The sequence below is a fragment of the Canis aureus genome, chromosome 32 (assembly GCF_053574225.1).
Source record: "Canis aureus isolate CA01 chromosome 32, VMU_Caureus_v.1.0, whole genome shotgun sequence".
Lineage (NCBI taxonomy): Eukaryota > Metazoa > Chordata > Mammalia > Carnivora > Canidae > Canis > Canis aureus.
This window is the reverse complement of record NC_135642.1, coordinates 14,493,936-14,514,743: the sequence shown is the minus strand read 5'-3', so window position 1 is coordinate 14,514,743 and position 20,808 is coordinate 14,493,936. Positions and strand designations below refer to the sequence as shown.

The window sequence follows — 20,808 nt, the reverse complement described above, 5'->3', positions numbered from 1 at the left end:
TTTCATCATTTCGTTCTTACAGCGATTTACTAGGTGACACGGTGTTGTAAACATTTGGAAGATACATGTAAAGTGATGAACATGCATTGTACACATTGGTAATTATTGCTTCCATTGCACTTATTTCTTGCTACTTCCAACCCTTTCCAATAAAAGCACAGAGAGTAAGAGAATAGTGTGATAACCCAGATGCAAAAGAAGTTGAATTATTAACTAAAACAAGTCTGGGTTATATTTATATTTTAAGTCAGTCAGTAGAAAACTTTTTTGGCAGGGAGGGGATATTGAATTATATTTCTCATTCATCTAACAAATCTTGCCCTTCTAGCTCTTGGCATATGACTTGCTCACTTTACAGGCAAACTTCAAAGATTGTCCTCACTGTGTCATACTTGATTTATACTTTAATCCATTAAAGACTGGCTGCCACCCTTCCACTCACTTGTGACTTCCTAACTTTTTATATTAACTAGTGCTTCTCAGCCTTTCTGTAGCATTTGCCATTGGCCACTTTTGCCTTAAAATGTTCTTCTCATTATATTTCTGTAATACCCCTTTCTCATATTTTCCTCATACCTCTCCGGGTATTACTTAATTTCCTTCATTCCTTTTATTTTTGTCCATGCTGTAAATGTTGCATTTTGTAAAATTTTGTTCTTAGGTTAATTTTCATCTTTCTTTATATTCTTCCAACTTGACAATTGTCTATCTATGTTTGTAGTTCTCTCTACCTTCCATGAACTAATGGTTTCCCATTAGCTGTATTTCTACAGCTCAGCTTTTCACTCAGCAGCAAGCTTGAAATTACAGTTGTCTGCTAAATTCAACAGGTTGTCCTTAAAGTCAACATTCTATTAATCCCTTATAGCCTATACAACCTATTGTATTATGTTCTCTTATTTTGGTACAACTTACCATTTAATTGTATCAATTTCTAGTCAAAAACTGTGTTTAGTATCTCTTATATTTATCCTGTTTTTTCTTGTCTCTACTATAATACTTTTTTTTTAATTTTTTTAAAATTTTTATTTATGATAGTCACACACACACACAGAGAGAGAGAGAGAGAGGCAGAGACATAGGCAGAGGGAGAAGCAGGCTCCATGCACTGGGAGCCCGACGTGGGATTCGATCCCAGGTCTCCAGGATCGTGCCCTGGGCCAAAGGCAGGCGCCAAACCGCTGCGCCACCCAGGGATCCCTGTCTCTACTATAATACTTATAATTTAAACCCTATTCTCTCTCTTGGGATATTGCAACTGTTCCCAGAGTGACCTTTCTGACCTCTGTTTAGTCTGTCCTCATTGCCACTACAGCAGTGTTCTAAAGTACAGTGTTTTAAGTGTGTTTTTCCTTATCTTAAAATCTTTTAGATGCTTCTCATTACCAAGCAGTAGATTTTGTGGCCCATCTGCTTTTGTATCATTTAGAGAACTTTTTTTTTTTTTAAACAAATTTACTTCTAAATCTTTTTTTTTTTTTTTTAATTTTTATTTATTTATGATAGTCACACAGAGAGAGAGAGAGAGAGGCAGAGACACAGGCAGAGGGAGAAGCAGGCTCCATGCACCGGGAGCCCGATGTGGGACTCGATCCCGGGTCTCCAGGATCGCGCCCTGGGCCAAAGGCAGGCGCCAAACCGCTGCGCCACCCAGGGATCCCTCATTTAGAGAACTTTTGAAAAGCTCCTCTCCTGTAAATTTACCCATTGATTCTGAATCAGTAAAGAGTTTAGGGATTTTTATTCTTTTAAAGATTTTATTTATTCGACAGAGAGAGAGAGTGTGAGTGAGCACAAGGAGGAGTTGTGGCAGAGGGAAAGGGAGAAGCAGGCTCCCCACTGAGCTGGGAGCCCAATGTAGGGCTTGATCCTAGGACCCTGGGATTATGACCTAAGCCAAAGTAACTGAGCTGTCCAGGCACCCCAGAGTTTAAGAATTGAAAAACCTTCCCAAGATGATTCTGCCAAGCAGCCAGAGCTGAGAAACACTGTCATCTGCATGTGGTTCACTTTCCTTATGAAGTCAAAGATGTTTCAGGGCCTCGTGCCTCTTGCTTCTCCAGCATCTTCTCATGTTGTTCTCCCTTCATTCACTGTTCTCCAGCCACTGTTCTCCACTTCTTCTGGCCCCGGGGCCTACCAGTCTTGATCTGTTTTTAGGACCTTTGTTTGCTTTTGTTGAATCAGGGCCAGACCCTAGATTTCTACTTGTTCCATCTCTGCTTTCCTCTGCACCCTAGCCAATACCTCCTTGGATTTCATAGGTAAAACTAAAATTGAAAAGCACTGAACTAATCCAAATCAGTGGGGCCCAGAAGGATTAAGTGATTAAGCAATTGAAGTCATAAATTGGTGAATGGCAGACCATATCTAAAATTCAGGATTTATGTTCCTTACCACCCCAGATTTATATTCCTAACAGAATTCTTATTTATTGTTCCTCTCGGTTTTCATATGTATAGTATGTGGGCAACTTGATCTTAAATGACTTTTAATTCTTCCTAAATAAATTATCAGTCATTTATTTATTCATTCAGTAAATATGTATTTGACTACATATGGAGCAGTGTAGGGTTCAGGGGGAGGTGGGTAGAAAATTTGAATAATACAGATTTCCTATTATTAAGGTTCTGAAGATAGATCCTTTATATTCAATTATAAAAGACTATACAGAAAAACTAATTATTAATATTTTAAAAGAGAAACCATAATATAACCTTTTTCTCCTCTCTTCTGTCTTTTATCCAGGGAAAGACCATGTTTGTAGATTTATTGGCTGTGGGAGGAATGATCGATTCAACTATGTGGTCATGCAGTTACAGGTAGGTTACTTGGAAATGTATCTTAAAATACTTCAGTTTTGATCAAAGTACCTAATTTCAGTGGATATGAATAAAAGCAAAATTCTTGGTATTATCTCAGAATGTTTTATACTATGCAGATAGAATTTTTAAAAACAGGTTTGACACAGATTTTTCCAAGATGGAAGGGTTCTTATCAACTGTTTTATTAGTTGGTCCATATCTTCGTTGATTGTCATCATTGCAAAGTTTTTTCAATCCCCGCATGGATTGCTGGATATGAGTCTTGCCCTGTCTCTGTCCCTTCCCCTTATCTCTCTTTGTTACCCTAAGGACTCTAGTTTTTAATGTATTTGCTCGGAACCAACTTTGAAAATTTAAGCATTAGTTAATTCATAGGAGAAATGCATTCCTTTTTCATTTTTCTTTCATTAACAGCTCTGATCCCTAGGTGGAAAGTGGAGTTGGGTTGGGAGAACAGAGGAAGGAAATTCAGAAAGGGAATTTTGAAGTAATGATCACTGCAGGGAGAAGAGGGAAACGATCGCATTCTCTTTGACAACTGCCTCTGCCCCTGAAAACACACACACACATATACACACACTGCCGTCTGAACTGTATGTAGTCACTTTCAAAGTGTAAAAGCCATGGTTCACTTTGCTGCCTAACTTAGAGTTACCAGGGTTTCCTTTCTTTCTTTCTTTCTTTCTTTTTTTCTTTCTTCTTCTTCTTCTTTTTTTTTTTTTTTTTTTGCAAAATTTGGTTATGAAGAACCTTGGATTCTTCTATTTTCTTTCAACTTTATAGCACTGATTTCAGAGACATAGATCCTAGCCTAATACTTCTTCTCGTCAGAATACTTTGCTTATTTCCCTTATGCTTCAGCATTTGATTTAGATCTAAAGATATTAATCTTTCTGTAAATGATAGCCTTAAAGTCATGTGATTCACTGTCTCTTGAGCCAGCATAGTTTTTTATTTCCTGAAGCAGTTATTTTTTTTTAATTTTTATTTATTTATGATAGTCACAGAGAGAGAGAGAGATAGAGAGAGGCAGAGAGAGAAGCAGGCTCCATCCACTGGGATTCTGATGTGGGATTCGATCCCGGGTCTCCAGGATCACGTCCTGGGCCAAAGGCAGGCGCCAAACTGCTGCGCCACCCAGGGATCCCTCCTGAAGCAGTTATATCTGTTATCTTTTTAGGTCATTAGTATAGCAAGACCCTGCCCTCTCTTGCTTTGGCCATTAATAACATAACTTTTTTTTTTAAGATTTTGTTTATTTATTATTGAGAGACAGACAGAGAGAGAGAGAGAGAGAGAGAGAGAGAGAGGCAGAGACACAGGCAGAGGGAGAAGCAGGCTCCATACAGGGAGCCCGATGCGGGACTCGATCCAGGATCTCCAGGACCATGCCCCGGGCTGAAGGCAGCACCAAACCGCTGAGCCACCTGGGCTGCCCAATAACATAACTTTTTATATAGTACTGTGTAGTTTTCTTCCGGGTTTATTATATATCTTATTTTAGTCTCACCATATCCCCATGGAAAGGATAAGACCCCCATTTTGCAAATGAAAAGGCTAAAGCTCAAGGAGGGTTGTGGTTTGGCCATATACTCTCAGTGGTTGTGGCATCTGGTTTGGCAATACTCATTTTTTAAAAAACTAAAAAAATAAAAATGGAATAGTATAATGAATACCCATGTACTCATCACTCAGCTTCAATAGTTATCAGTTTATGGCCAATCTTGTTCCCAGTGTATTTGTCTTCCCTTCTTCTTCCTCCCCAGATTATATGAAGGCATCTTTTAACTGGAAATATAAGAGTAAGTATTCCTAAGTGTCAGAGATTCCTTTCTTCTCCTCTTAATCACAGTATACAGTAATTCCTTCATAATAGTATCAAATATCAAGATAATCTTCAGATTTCCATATTGTATCTTTTTATTTTATTTTATTTTTGAATTTATTTTTTATTTATTTTTTAATAAATTTATTTTTTATTGGTGTTCAATTTACCAACATACAGAATAACACCCAGTGCTCATCCCGTCAAGTGCCCCCCTCAGTGCCCGTCACCCATTCACCCCCACCCTGCACCCTCCTCCCCTTCCACCACCCCTACTTCGTTTCCCAGAGTTAGGAGTCTTTATGTTCTGTCTCCCTTTCTGATATTTCCCACACATTTCTTCTCCCTTCCCTTATATTCCCTTTCACTATTATTTATATTCCTCAAATGAATGAGAACATACACTGTTTGTCCTTCTCCGATTGACTTACTTCACTCAGCATAATACCCTCCAGTTCCATCCACGTTGAAGCATATGGTGGGTATTTGTCATTTCTAATGGCTGAGGAATATTCCATTGTATACATAAACCACATCTTCTTTATCCATTCATCTTTCGATGGACACCGAGGCTCCTTCCACAGTTTGGCTATTGTGGACATTGCTGCTATAAACATCGGGGTGCAGGTGTCCCAGCGTTTCATTGCATCTGAATCATTGGGGTAAATCCCCAACAGTGCAATTGCTGGGTCGTAGGACAGGTCTATTTTTAACTCTTTGAGGAACCTCCACACAGTTGTCCAGAGTGGCTGCACCAGTTCACATTCCCACCAACAGTGTAAGAGGGTTCCCTTTTCTCCGCATTCTCTCCAATATTTGTGGTTTCCTGCCTTGTTGATTTGCCCCATTCTCACTGGTGTGAGGTGGTATCTCATTGTGGTTTTGATTTGTATTTCCCTGATGGCAAGTGAAGCAGAGCATTTTCTCATGTGCATGTTGGCCATGTCTATGTCTTCCTCTGTGAGATTTCTGTTCATGTCTTTTGCCCATTTCATGATTGGATTGTTTCTTTGGTGTTGAATTTAAGAAGTTCTTTATGGATCTTGGAAACTAGCCCTTTATCTGATATGTCATTTGCAAATATCTTCTCCCATTCTGTAGGTTGTCTTTTAGTTTTGTTGACTGTATCCTTTGCTGTGCAAAAGCTTCTTATCTTGATGAAGTCCCAATAGTTCATTTTTGCTTTTGTTTCTTTTGCCTTCGTGGATGTATCTTGCAAGAAGTTACCGTGGCTGAGTTCAAAAAGGGTGTTGCCTGTTTTCTCCTCTAGGATTTTGATGGAATCTTGTCTCACATTTAGATCTTTCATCCATTTTGAGTTTATCTTTGTGTATGGTGCAAGAGAGTGGTCTAGTTTCATTGTTCTGCATGTGGATGTCCAATTTTCCCAGCAACATTTATTGAAGAGACTGTCTTTCTTCCGATGGATAGTCTTTCTTCCTTTATCGAATATTAGTTGACCACAAAGTTCAGGGTCCACTTATGGGTTCTCTCTTCTGTTCCATTGATCTATGTGTCTGTTTTTGTGCCAGTACCACACTGTCTTGATGACCACAGGTTTGTAGTACAACCTGAAATCTGGCATTGTGATGCCCCCAGATATGGTTTTCTTTTTTAAAATTCCCCTGGCTATTCAGGGTCTTTTCTGATTCCACACAAATCTTAAAATAATTTGTTCTAACTCTCTGAAGAAAGTCCATGGTATTTTGATAGGGATTGCATTAAACGTGTAAATTGCCCTGGGTAACCTTGACATTTTCACACTATTAATTCTGCCAATCCATAAGCATGGAATATTTTTCCGTCTCTTTGTGTCTTCCTCAATTTCTTTCAGAAGTGTCCTATAGTTTTTAGGGTATAGATCCTTTACCTCTTTGGTTAGGTTTATTCCTAGGTATCTTATGCTTTTAGGTGTAATTGTAAATGGGATTGACTCCTTAATTTCTCTTTCTTCAGTCTCATTGTTAGTGTATAGAAATGCCACTGATTTCTGGGTATTGATTTTGTATCCTGCCACGCTACCAAATTGCTGTATGAGTTCTAGCAGTCTTGGGGTGGAGGCTTTTGGGTTTTCTTTTTTTTTTTTTTTTTTTTTTTAATTTTTTTTTAAAATTTTTATTTATTTATGATAGTTACAGAGAGAGAGAGAGGGAGGCAGAGACACAGGCAGAGGGAGAAGCAGGCTCCATGCACCGGGAGCCCGATGTGGGATTCGATCCCGGGTCTCCGGGATCACGCCCTGGGCCAAAGGCAGGCGCCAAACCGCTGCGCCACCCAGGGATCCCGCTTTTGGGTTTTCTATGTAGAGTATCATGTCATCGGCGAAGAGGGAGAGTTTGACTTCTTTGCCAATCTGAATGCCTTTAAGGTCTTTTTGTTGTCTGATTGCTGAGGCTAGGACTTCCAGTACTATGTTGAATAGCAATGGTGAGAGTGGACATCCCTGTCTTGTTCCTGATCTTAGGGGAAAGGCTCCCAGTGCTTCCCCATTGAGAATGATATTTGTTGTGGGCTTTTCGTAGATGGCTTTTAAGATGTTGAGGAATGTTCCCTCTATCCCTACACTCTGAAGAGTTTTGATCAGGAATGGATGCTGTATTTTGTCAAATGCTTTCTCTGCATCTAATGAGAGGATCATATGGTTCTTGGTATTTCTCTTGCTGATATGATGAATCACATTGATTGTTTTACGAGTGTTGAACCAGCCTTGTGTCCCAGGGATAAATCCTACTTGGTCATGGTGAATAATTTTCTTAATGTGCTGTTGGATCCTATTGGCTAGTATCTTGTTGAGAATTTTTGCATCCATGTTTATCAGGGATATTGGTCTGTAATTCTCCTTTTTGGTGGGGTCTTTGTCTGGTTTTGGAATTAAGGTGATGCTGGCCTCATAGAACGAGTTTGGAAGTACTCCATCTCTTTCTATCGTTCCAAACAGCCTTAGTAGAATAGGTATGGTTTCTTCTTTCAACGTTTGATAGAATTCCCTTGGGAAGCCATCTGGCCCTGGACTTTGTGTCTTGGGAGGTTTTTGATGACTGCTTCAATTTCCTCCCTGGTTATTGGCCTCTTCAGGTTTTCTCTTTCTTCCTGTTCCAGTTTTGGTAGTTTGTGGCTTTGCAGGAATGCGTCCATTTCTTCTAGATTGCCTAATTTATTGGCGTATAGCTGTTCATAATATGTTTTTAAAATCGTTTGTATTTCCTTGGTGTTGGTAGTGATCTCTCCTTTCTCATTCATGATTTTATTAATTTGAGTCTTCTCTCTCTTCTTTTTAATAAGGCTGGCTAATGGTTTATCTATCTTATTAATTCTTTCAAAGAACCAACTCCTGGTTCTGTTGATCTGTTCCACGGTCCTTCTGGTCTCGATTTTGTTGAGTTCTGCTCGAATCTTTATTAACTCTCTTCTTCTGCTGGGTGTAGGATCTATTTGCTGTTTTTTCTCTAGCTCCTTTATGTGTAAGGTTAGCTTTTGTATTTGAGTTCTTTCCAGTTTTTGAATGGATGCTTGTATTGCGATGTATTTCCCCCTTAGGACTGCTTTTGCTGCATCCCCAAGATTTTGAATGGTTGTATCTTCATTCTCATTAGTTTCCATGAATCTTTTTAATTCTTCCTTAATTTCCTGGTTGACCCTTTCATCTTTTAACAGGATGGTCCTTAACCTCCACGTGTTTGAGGTCCTTCCAAACTTCTTGTTGTGATTTAGTTCTCATTTCAAGGCATTATGGTCTGAGAATATGCAGGGGACGATCCCAGTCTTTTGGTATCAGTTCAGACCCGATTTGTGACCCAGTATGTGGTCTGTTCTGGAGAAAGTTCCATGTGCACTTGAGAAGAATGTGTATTCAGTTGCGTTTGGATGTAAAGTTCTGTCAATATCTGTGAAAACCATCTGGTCCAGTGTATCATTTAAAGCTCTCGTTTCTTTGGAGATGTTGTGCTTAGAAGACCTATCTAGTATAGAAAGAGCTAGATTGAAGTCACCAAGTATAAGTGTATTATTATCTAAGTACTTCTTCACTTTGGTTATTAATTGATTTATATATTTGGGAGCTCCCACATTCGGGGCATATATATTGAGGATTGTTAAGTCTTCTTGTTGGATAGATCCTTTAAGTATGAGATAGTGTCCCTTTTCATCTCTCACTATAGTCTTCGGGGTAAATTTTAGTTTATCTGATATAAGGATGGCTACCCCTGCTTTCTTTTGAGGACCATGTGAATGGTAAATGGTTCTCCAACCTTTTATTTTCAGGCTGTAGGTGTCCTTCTGTCTAAAATGAGTCTCTTGTAGACAGCAAATAGATGGGTCCTGCTTTTTTATCCAGTCTGAAGCCCTGCGCCTTTTGATGGGGTCATTAAGCCCGTTCACATTCAGAGTTACTATTGAAAGATATGAGTTTAGTGTCATCATGGTATCTATTCAGTCCTTGTTTTTGTGGATTGTTCCACTGAACTTCTTCTTAAAGGGGAATTTTAAGAGTCCCCCTTAAAATTTCTTGCAGAGCTTGTTTGGAGGTCACATATTCTTTCAGTTCCTGCCTGTCTTGGAAGCCCTTTATCTCTCCTTCCATTTTGAATGAGAGCCTTGCTGGATAAAATATTCTTGATTGCATGTTCTTCTTATTTAGGACCCTGAATATATCCTGCCAGCCCTTTCTGGCCTGCCAGGTCTCTGTGCAGAGAGAGGTCTGCTGTTACCCTAATACTCCTCCCCATAAAGGTCAGGGATTTCTTGTCTCTTGCTGCTTTAAGGATCTTCTCTTTATCTTTGGAATTTGCAAGCTGAACTATTAAATGTCAAGGTGTTGAACGGTTTTTATTGATTTGGGGGGGGGGTGTCTCTCTATCTCCTGCATCTGAATGCCTGTTTCCCTTCCCAGATTAGGAAAGTTTTCAGCTATGATTTGTTCAAATACATATTCTGGCCCTCTGGCCCTTTCGGCACCCTCGGGAACCCCAATGAAACGTAGGTTTTTCTTCCTCAGGCTGTCGTTTATTTCCCTTAATCTATCCTCATGGTCTTTTAATTGTTTGTCTCTTTTTTTCTCAGTTTCCCTCTTTGCCATCAACTTGTCTTCTATGTCACTCACTCGTTCTTCCACCTCGTTAACCCTCGTCGTTAGGACTTCTAGTTTGGATTGCATCTCATTCAATTGATTTTTAATTTCTGCCTGATTAGCTCTAAATTCTGCAGTCATGAAGTCTCTTGAGTCCTTTATGCTTTTTTCTAGAGCCACCAGTAGCTGTATAATAGTGCTTCTGAATTGGCTTTCTGACATTGAATTGTAATCCAGATTTTGTAACTCTGTGGGAGAGAGGACTGTTTCTGATTCTTTCTTTTGAGGTGAGGTTTTCCTTCTAGTCATTTTGCTCAGTGCAGAGTGGTCAAAAACAAGTTGTATTGGGAAAAGGAGAAAAAGAGAGGAGAGAAAGAAGGAAAGAAAAGAGAAAAAGAAAAAAAGAAAAAAGGACAAAAGAAAGAGAAGAAAAAGAAAACGAAAGAATGGAAAAAAAGTGTGGGGGAAGCAAACAGAAATCAAAAAGAAAAAAAAAGAAAAAGAAAAACACGGGGGAGTATCTTCTGATTTTGTATACTTTAAGTCCCTTGACTTCCCCTGGACCTTGTCCGTCTAGCTGGTCTTCTGGGGGAGGGGCCTGTTGTGCTAATTTTCAGGTGTTAGCACTTGGGGGAGCTGCTGTGCCCCTGCCTGGTGCAGGGCTCAGTGGGGGTTGTTTACCCTGTGAGGCCCCAGGAGGAACAACCGCAGTGGCGGGGCCAGCTCTGGAGCCCTGGAGTCAGCTCCCGCAGTAACTAGGAGCTCTCGGTCTGCAGGGCCTGGAGGCTCCGGGGCGGGGCCGCTGATCTGCTCAGCTCAGGGCAGGAGCGTCCTTGCTGTCCTGGGCCCTCCCGGCCTCTGCCTGTCCCGGGGGAGGCCGGATCCTGGGTTTGTCCCAGCGCCCTGTGCTCCGGGGCCTGCGCTGTTGGATTCGCGCTCCCGCTTGGCAGCCCCCTCGGTGGAGCCACCCCCGAGCCCCTCCGAGCCGCTCCCGCCCCGCAGCCCCCTCCGCGGAACCGCCCCCGAGCCCCCCCAGCTGCTCCCGCCCCGCAGCCCCCTCCGCAGAGCCGCCCCCGAGTCCCCCGAGCCGCTCCCGCCCCGCCCCCCCTCCTCGGAGCCACCCCCGAGCCCCCCGAGCTGCTCCCGCCCCGCAGCCCCCTCCGCGGAGCCGCCCCGGAGCCCCCCGAGCTGCTCCGGGTCCCCCGTGCGCGCTGCAGCCCTTAGGGAGCTCGGCGCACTCTCCCGGGGGGCAGGTGTCTGTTAGTGTCCCCGGGAGCCCGAGGGCATCCCCGCCCTCCTGGGTCCTGCTCCACCTCCCTGCGAGCCCCTTTCCACCCGGGAAGGTTGGTGCAGCTCCTGCTCCTCCGGGACGGGGCTCTCCTGTCCTGGGGACACTCGCCCCGGCCTCAGCCCGGCTCCTCGCGGGGCCCCTCCCCCTTGGAGGCCTTTTGTGTCCTTATTTCTTTTTCCCCATCTTCCTACCTTGATAGAAGCGCCAATTCTTCTCACTGTAGCGTTCCAGCTGTTCTCTCTTTAAATCTCAGGCCGAATTTGTAGATTTTCAGGATGATTTGAAGGTTATCTAGGTAATTTGGTGGGGACAGGTGACTTGGGGACCCTACTCTTCTGCTATCTTGCCCCTCCTCTCCTATTTTATTTTTTATATTTGGGTTACTTGAATCTGGTTTCAAACAGGGTTCCACACATTGCGTTTGGTGGATATAATTCTTAAACCTCTTTTTACTCTGTAGGTTTCCTCTTTATTTTTTTCTTACAGTTTTTTTTTTGTTGTTGTTGTTGTTCATATTGTCATCGATAAAAATGGAATCATTTGTCATGAAGTTCTCCTATTCTGGAGTTAGCTGTTTGTCTCCCTCCTTTTAACATATTCTTCTATCCCCTGAATTTTCTGTAAATTGGTCATTAGGTCTTGTGTTTTAATTAGCCAGAGTGATTCAGAGGTGAATAGTAGGTTTCCTGTTGCATCACATAGGTAGGCAATATCTGGGTTTTATCTTATTAGTATTGTTAGGATTGATCAGTGAGATTCAGGGATGGTCATCCTGATGCATCCTTTATAGAGTTCCCAGTGGTTTTTCTCCTAGATTTTATCAACTCATTAGTAACCATTGCCTAGATCCTTCATTGGGGAGGATGTATAAACTTCATTGGGGTTGCAAGTGTACTATTCTAATTCTATCAGTTTTTCTTAATTTATTAGCTGGAATAATTCTCCAAAGAAGCACCCCACCAACTATTAGGTTACTTGAGATATATTTTATAGAGAAGAGTAGGAATAATACTTGATTCTTTTCTTCTATTTACTAATTTTCAGAATAATGAGTTGGTTCCCTAATATATTCCAAAGAGGACCTAATAAACTTTCTCTTTAAAAAAATATAAATATGGGATGCCTGGGTGGCTCAGCGGTTGAGCATCTGCCTTCGGCTCAGGGTGTGATTCTGGACTCCTGGGATCGAGTGCCACATCAGGCTCCTTGTGTGGAGCCTGCTTCTCCCTCTGCCTGTGTCTCTACCTCTCTCTCTGTCATGAATATATACATAAAATCTTAAGTAAATAAATAAATAAGTTAATGGATTTAACATATTTTATATCTCTCAATTATTACAGTTGTTTTTCTTTTTAATTGTCCATCTTTGGCCAACAAAATCTCTCTCAGGTTTGGTGATAAGACTAGACTGCAGCAGTCTTTGATGACATCCTTACTTTCTGGTCCAATACCATGTACCAAGCTCATTCTGTCTGTTTCATGCTTCAGAGCTGGAATCAGCCATTTGTCCATTAAGCCCTGATTCCTCTTCATGGTAAATGGTATTTAGAGACTATAATCTCTAGAGGCTATGGGTGTCTCTTGCAACTAGGTTGATCATTGGTTTAAATTAATTTCTAGTGGATGGGTTCCAGATATACATTTTTTAAAAGAGAAAATAGATCATGGTTCATGTTGACATTTCCAATTCAAATTTGTGATAATCGGATTGCTAACAACTTCTTTTATTTTACATTTTTATCTCTTTGCTCTTATGTGCTTTTTGATACACATACATAAGATGATACTGGGATTACATGAAAATAATCCAGTATATATATATATATATATATATATATATATATATATATATATATATATATCATGATATATATATGGAGGGAAAAGGGTGAGTGTTGCAGGGGAGTGGGAGGGATGAATAACAGGTGAAATAAGATTGGCTGTGAATTGATGATTGTTAATTCTTGGTAATGAGTGGGTATATGAGGGTTCATTATATTATTTTTTTTAAAGATTTTATTTATTTATTCATGAGAGACACAGAAAGAGAGAGGCAGAGACACAGGCAGAGGGAGAAGCAAGCTCCATGCAGGGAACCTGATGCGGAACTTGATCCCGGAACTCCAGGATCACACCCTGGGCTGAAGGCAGGCGCTAAATCACTGAGCCATCCAGGGGTCCCCTATTATTTTAAATGTATTTCATATTTTTAATAGTAAAATCCACTTGCATTTTTATTGGGATCATATTAAATTTATAGAATTAGGGAAAAATGCATTTGCTTTTTCCATTCAACAATATTCGTTCTGTGTTATTATGAATAAAGATTTTTTTGTATGTGGTTGCATACCAGTCAGATGAGTATACCATGATTTATTTATTGTTATATAGATTTTTTGCAATTTTTCTTTGTAACAGATAATAACTACTTTTAGTTTATACTCTGAAGTATAATTTGGTGGCTAAAATGTACATGTATTTACCATGTTAATAACTTTTCCCCATATTCTTGATAGCCTTATGTTTTATCTTTTTGGGTTTTGTTAATTGATACCTTAGATTCACATTTTAAATGATTTGAAATTTTAGAATCATTATTAATAGAAATCGGATTAATTGATTTTTTTTTCAAAAGCCTTTATAATGAGAGAAGTAGTTTACAAATAAAGTTGTAGTGTTTCCTAGATGTATGTTTTGAAATCAAAATATTGATTTCTGAGAAAAAAAATTATTGGAATGCTAATAAAAGTTATTAGGTACTGTCATGGGATTGTAAAACTTGTTATTCTAGATTATCACTTTACATTTGCTGAGATGTAGAATTGTCCTAACATTCAAAAATAATCATAAAGTTAACTGCCAATTTATGCTGTGAGAAACCTGCATTTTTAAAGAAGATATGAAGTATGAAAGATTCCTGATTCTCCTGTAATTTTTCAATTCTTCAATTACTTGAGTGCTATTTAGTATTTTATTTTAAATGGTACTGAAGAAATTTAAGAATTTATTAGTTTTTCAAAAGTAAATCAGTTGTCTTTAGTTGAGGTGATGGTACAAATGGTATTAATCCCAAACATACACTACAAAATTTTGGGAATAGAGAGATTGGGATATTTAAATTCTCTTGTAACGGAGGAGCCAGTTTTTATTCTTTGGGCTGCAGAACTGCAGCATCGTAGCCCTGCTCTTCTCATCAAATTACTCATTTGTTACCTAGGCAACAAAGAACTTTTTGGATGGAGCAGCACTGTAAAGGAAAAAAACAACTTTGAATTCAACAGGTTTAGATTTGAAAAACAACTTTACCTTAATAGGTTAACATTACTTCAACTTTCTGAGCCTCACTTTCGTCATCTGCAACCTCTTCTGTTTTAGAGTGCCGTGAAGATTAAATGCAATGATAAATGTAACCTCTGTTTCATTACTTTCACCTATTGCTTTCATTACTTTTACCTATTGCTATAAGTAATTGAGTTTGTTTCATGTCATTTTTGTTTATAATAACAATAATTAGCATTTATTGAATACTTATTGTATGCCAGACAGTATGTTAAACACTTTACATGGATCTTGTTTAATCCTCACAAAACATTGTGAGGTAGGTATCATTGGCCTCATTTTATAAGGAAACTCTGACACAGAAAAATTAAGTAGATTATATAGGAATATGTTAGGCAGTTATGAGGAATTACTGCTCTTGGTACATGTATTTTCTTATTTGTTTATTTATTTTTATTATTATTTTTAAAGATTTTATTCATTTATTCATGAGAGACACACAGAGAGAGGCAGAGACATAGAGGGAGAAGCAGGCTCTATGCAGGAAGCCCGATGTGGAACTTGATCCCAAGACTCCAGGATCATGTGCTGATTCGAAGGCAAACGCTTAACTGCTGAGCCACCCAGGCATCCATATTTTCTAAACTTTTAAATAATCAAGAATATATTTTGTTATGACATGAAAGATAAGGGGAAACACAATGACTCAAAAATATAATATGTTCAGAAACTTGTGGTTATTCTTATATTTGTCTGAAACATTCATGTATTAGATTAATGGAATCTCTTCTCTTGAATGAGAGGATCACGATTTGGGTAAAATCCTTGCTCTTTCTGTGAAAATACTTTTTACAAAGATTTATTTATTTGAGAGAGCATAAGCGGTGGCAGGGGAGCAGTGGGAGAGAAAATCCCAAGCAGACTCCCTGCCAAGTGCGGACCCAGCCTGGCTGGTTCCCACAACCTCAAGACCACAACCTGAGTGGAAACCAAGAGTTGGATGCTCAACCAACTGAGCCACCCAGGTGCCCCTGTCAAAACATTTTTAATAGTAAGTGAGTAACTCCTCAGTCTTCTCGTATAACACAGTATTTATTTGAAAGTGCTTATTTGGTTTCCACAGGGTCGGAATCTGGCAGATCTACGCCGTAGCCAGTCCCGGGGCACATTCACCATTAGCACTACTCTTCGGTTGGGTAGGCAGATTCTGGAGTCTATTGAGAGCATCCATTCTGTGGGATTCTTGCATCGAGACATCAAACCGGTAAGGGGCCTTTTCAAGTCCAAGCACAGAACGAGTTTGCTTTGTACTCTTAATCTGATGATGGGACACAATAAGTTATAAATGTAGCTTTCTATATTTGCTTTCTGTTATTAATATGAGGTAATATTTTAATTTCTGTAACTAGATGCAAAATGTAACTTCTTTATTGAAAAAAATTATTACAAACTACAACCTAATATTCAAGACCTTTTCTCATACAATGAAAATGTTGCTCCCAGCCAAATTAAAAATTATTAATGCTTGACTATTATTATTATATGTGTTAACATTCTTAGTTACTTAGCCTTATACCTAAATTTGTATTCTTTAGATTTCTTTTTCCTGATACTAGGTAAAAATATATACATATGTTGCTTTTAGATGTATACATAGTGTTTTCTGACCTCAATCTCAAGTGACAAATTGTACTTGCAAGAAACCATCAGTTGTGAAAGACCTTATGTTTTCTTCTGAGTGCTACAGTGGCAATATATAGTATTTTTTTCTATTCTGTTTTTTCTTAGAAATTGTCATTTCCATAACTGAAATGTTTTTATTTTTACTTCTTGATTTTTTTTTTTATTGCTTACAAGGGGGATATGATCCATTTCTGATATACTGTATTTACTATAAATATATCATGTGTTGGTTGGTGCAGTTGAAAATTACACCCATCTGTTGCTACATGATTTCTCAAATTAAATAGTTTACATGAAAATGCCAACTAAAATTAACATTAGTGGAGTCAGACTTAATGTAATGTAGATTTCTCTTGCTCTTAATTCTGTGCCAAACTAAATGTCACTACTTGAGAAGCATGGTGACTGAAGACTTCCATTTTCATCTGAAAGCTCCCTAAGTAGAACAGTATTTTAAAATAAAAGCTATAATTCTGTAGCAATTTCCTTTTTCCTTTATAAATTCTCTTTTTACACACATCTTTGCAAGTCTGTGCTCATTTAGCATTACATTTACTTTTTTTAAGGGAAGAATGCAAAGTGTATTTTCCAAAAGTTTGTTTTTAAATGTTTCCTTAAATTGAATTTTAATTTTTGTACTTAGTGAAATTCAGCTTTATGATGCTTATAGGAAATTCATTTAATTTCTAGCTATGTATTCAATTTTGCTCACTCCTAGTTCCTCCCATTTTAAAGAGGAAGAATTGGGCTGTCTTCAAAGCACTGATTTAGACTAGTATTTCAAGGAACTTGGAGTTCCATTTAAGTCAGGGTTGTTGTATGTAACTTTACAGCATCACTTAAATTCTTCATTCTTCAAAGTTACTTGATCCTAGGCATTAAAAGGACCCACAACGAGATTATGTATTAATACTCAGTAAACATCACTGATTAGAATAGTTTATTTGAGACATATGTACTATATAGAGTTTGAATAGAAAAGTTAAAATATAGGAAGTATAGATGTAAGGACTAAATATTATAAAAATATGTATATTTTCCTTCTTTGCTTTTCTAGTCGAACTTCGCCATGGGTCGCTTTCCTAGTACGTGTAGGAAATGTTACATGCTTGATTTTGGCTTGGCTCGACAATTTACCAATTCCTGTGGTGACGTCAGACCAGTAAGATTTTTCATATTATTATTATATATTTGAGAAATAACCTATTATTTATAGTATCACTTTTAAAAAAAGAAATATGAATTATGTATAGAATGGGTGTCATCATTCAAGAAGTAGCATAGAGATTTTGTGATTAAAATATAGGATAGAATTAATTTTATTATTGAAAGTTGTAGCTTTTATTTATTTTTTTTAATTTTTTTTTAACTTATTTATGATAGTCACACAGAGAGAGAGAGAGACAGAGACACAGGCAGAGGGAGAAGCAGGCTCCATGCACCAGGAGCCCGACGTGGGATTCGATCCCGGGTCTCCAGGATTGCGCCCTGGGCCAAAGGCAGGCGCCAAACCGCTGCGCCACCCAGGGATCCCGAAAGTTGTAGCTTTTAAAAAAGTACATTAGACACAAATTTAGAGTGGATTTGTAGTAAGAACACACAATGGCCCTTTAGGATCAGTGGTCTTTTTTGAAGTCTGAGGCTCTTTCTATAAGCCTACAATTCTATTTTAGTTGTTGTATATCTCATATCCAGAATTTCTATTTGGTTTTTAAAAAAATTTCTTTTTATTGATACTCTCTATTTGATATGATATTGTCACCCTTTCCATGTCTTTAATCAAGCTCTCCTTTGGTTCTGTGAACATATTTATGATGGCTACTTTGAAATCTTTTCTTCTTAAATCAACATCTAGTCACTGTCAGAGGCAGTTTAGTTGCCTCTCTCCGACTCCCACCCCCATGTACAGGTCATACTTTCCTGTTTCTTGGAGTCTTTTTTTTTTTTTTTTTTTTTTTTTTTATGATAGTCACAGAGAGAGAGAGAGAGGCAGAGAGACATAGGCAGAGGGAGAAGCAGGCTCCATGCACCGGGAGCCTGACATGGGATTCGATCCTGGGTCTCCAGGATCGCGCCCTGGGCCAAAGGGCAGGCGCCAAACCTCTGCGCCACCCAGGGATCCCCCTTGGAGTCTTTATAATTCTTTTGTGGAAGACCAGACATTTTAGATGACATAGCAGTTGTAGACACCGGTCCTCCTTTCCAGGGCTTATGATCATTATTTACTCGTTTATTTGTTTAATGACTGAACTGGATCTGTTTTAGTGAAGGCTGTTCCCCCTGCCACCCTCACCTTCCCTTCCCCAGCACATAGTATTAAGTCTCTGTTGTTGCTCCTGGGGCAGTCTGCCTTCAGTCACCCTGGAATGACAGTTGTAATGGTGGGGCTCTCTTCTACACTTTCCCTGACCGTGCCTAGTTTTTAAGCTCCAGTAATTGCTGCTGTTGCTCTGTTGTTTACAATAGTGCTCTGGGGCATAAATTCCTTGACAAACTAATCTAATCCAGTTTCTGAGGTTGGAGTTTATATTTGTCTGACCTCAGGAGGCCTCTTCCCAGATGGCTTATTACCCTGGTTCTCTCTTACCTGGCCAGCTTATAGTCTTGGTTTTACTTTCATTAGATCCATGAATCTCCTTCCATTTCCCTATACCACAATCCTAGTTTTGAAAAATACTTTAAATTCATTATTTTTAAAAATATTTAAATTCAATTTGCCAACAAAAAAAGTGCTTTGAGTTTAAACTTTACTGTTGCAAACGAGATAAATTCCTTTGGGAAGAGATTAGGTAGTATCTTTTTAATGGCCTTTCTCCTGCTCCAAGGCAAAATCTCTGAGCCAAGGCTCTAAAGTTGGGATGAAGACTATGGTAAGCTTTGGAATGACATCCTCATTTTTTAGGAACTGAGATGGGGGCAGTAGGTGGAGATCTCTTAATTTATCTCTTCTGGCATGGAAGCATTGCCTCTTGAGCTGGGGAAGGACTTTTGGGGCCCCAGTATTATCAGCACATACCCAAGGTAGGGCCTCCATTCCATGAGTGGAGGCTGGGTGCAAGAAAGGAACTTGTAACCCATGACTTAGTGTCCTCAGCAGCAGATAGCTGGAAGAACCTCAGAAATGCTGAAGTCCTGCTTCTATGGGAAGAAAACCCTCCTGCTGGGAACTGGGGAATGAGCGAGTCCTATGTCCTTGGTTGCACCCTCTCTACTCATACTACAGTTCAGTTCTTCTAATGCTTCCTTTTTACCTTTAATTTTGTTTTAAATTGGTACTGACAGTGATTTTCGTTTTCTCACAAATCAGTTGCACAGACTTTGAAATACTGATTTTGAGTGAGATAATTATATAATAATAGAGTTGTATACATAAATGTAAATTATATTTAAAATATTGGCACATGAGAATTTAGGTGCCTAAAAATTGTGAGAGAATCTTTTTGATTCTAGTGAAAGTCTTGATTAACAGATACCAAAGCAGGTAAAGAATTTAGGTTCTGTGTAGCTTGCTAGATTTGAATGTTTCTGGAATCCCATTTCTTTTCCAGATATCTTTTTTTCTTAAGTTTTTAGATTATTACCAGGTTATTGTGTATTCACACACATAACTGATATTTAATGAGTGCATAATATGGGTGAAGCATAGATCTAGGTGCTGGGAGTATAGTGGTGAACAAGCAGACCAAAATGAGGCTTTTATAGAAGTTCTGTTATCTTGGAAAAGACAGATAAAAACCAAATACATAATTTACATAGTGGTATATGCTATGAATAAACACAAAGCAATGTATTGACATAGAAAGTGATAGGCAGTGAGGATGGGAGATATTTTAGTACCCCCTCCCCCACACAGACTATTTTAGAAGTATTAGTTAAAAAAGACTTCACTGAGTTGAGAGTTAAATGAAGTTTGAGAACAAGCCATATGAATATCTAGAAGGGAAGTGTTCCAAGCAAAGGGAACAGCAAGTTCAAAGGCCCTGAGGCGTAGTAAGTTTGGTGTGTTCAAGAAAAAGCAGGGAGGCTACTGTGGCTATAGCACAACATAACGTAGTATGATGAGGAGTTAAGTGAAGCGAGAGAGGTTTCAGAGGTTGGTTGGCCCTAGATTATGTATGATTTTGCAGAGAGATTTATTCTACATATGGTAGGAAGCCTTTGGAAAATTTTGAGTAGGGTTGTTACGTAATCTGTTACGTGATCTGTCAATAAGCTGATTACATAATGGAATTCTATACAGAAGTAGATTATATTTAAAACATAGCCATAGGAGAATTTCAGTGCCTAGAAATTGTAGGGAGACTATCTTCAGTTTTATCAATATTCTTGTGTTAATTAGTAGCCATGCAAAAGGAACTTAGATACTTAGTTTATTTGAATATATTTCTGGAATCCCGTTTCTATTCTAAAGAACAGTTTTTCTTTCTTTCTTTCTTTCTTTTTTATTTTTTTATTTATTTATGATAGTCACAGAGAGAGAGAGAGAGAGAGAGAGAGAGGCAGAGACATAGGCAGAGGGAGAAACAGGCTCCATGCACCGGGAGCCCGATGTGGGATTCGATCCCAGGTTTCTAGGATCGCGCCCTGGGCCAAGGGCAGGCGCCAAACCGCTGCGCCACCCAGGGATCTCAGTTTTTCATTTTTTAGAACATGTTTTGCTTTTTGTTTTGTTTTTAAAGTCACTCTGGCTGTGGAGGAGAGAACAAGAGTGGAATCAGGAAGTTACAAGTTAGAAGGCTAATGCCATGGGGCCAGTGGAACTTAGGACATTAGGGTACTCCAATGAAGGTGGTGAGAAATGGTTATATTTAGAATATATTTAAAGATTTAACAACAGTTT

At 39.0% G+C, this 20,808-nt stretch overlaps 1 protein-coding gene across 7 annotated transcripts in view; it reads left to right on the top strand.

The window, feature by feature from the left end:
* TTBK2 (tau tubulin kinase 2) overlaps nt 1–20,808 on the top strand; it is a 176,772-nt gene that overhangs the window by 78,279 nt on the left and 77,685 nt on the right. For 3 of the 7 annotated variants that reach the window (XM_077880807.1, XM_077880808.1, XM_077880809.1), the window contains 3 exons: nt 2,749–2,822; nt 15,409–15,549; nt 17,026–17,130. In XM_077880807.1, coding sequence (XP_077736933.1) covers nt 2,749–2,822; nt 15,409–15,549; nt 17,026–17,130 — 320 coding nt within the window. Of the gene's footprint in view, nt 1–22; nt 99–2,748; nt 2,823–4,591; nt 4,628–15,408; nt 15,550–17,025; nt 17,131–20,808 lie in introns of those variants that run through there. The other 4 variants (XM_077880811.1, XM_077880813.1, XM_077880812.1 and 1 more) reach the window with 3 other exon arrangements.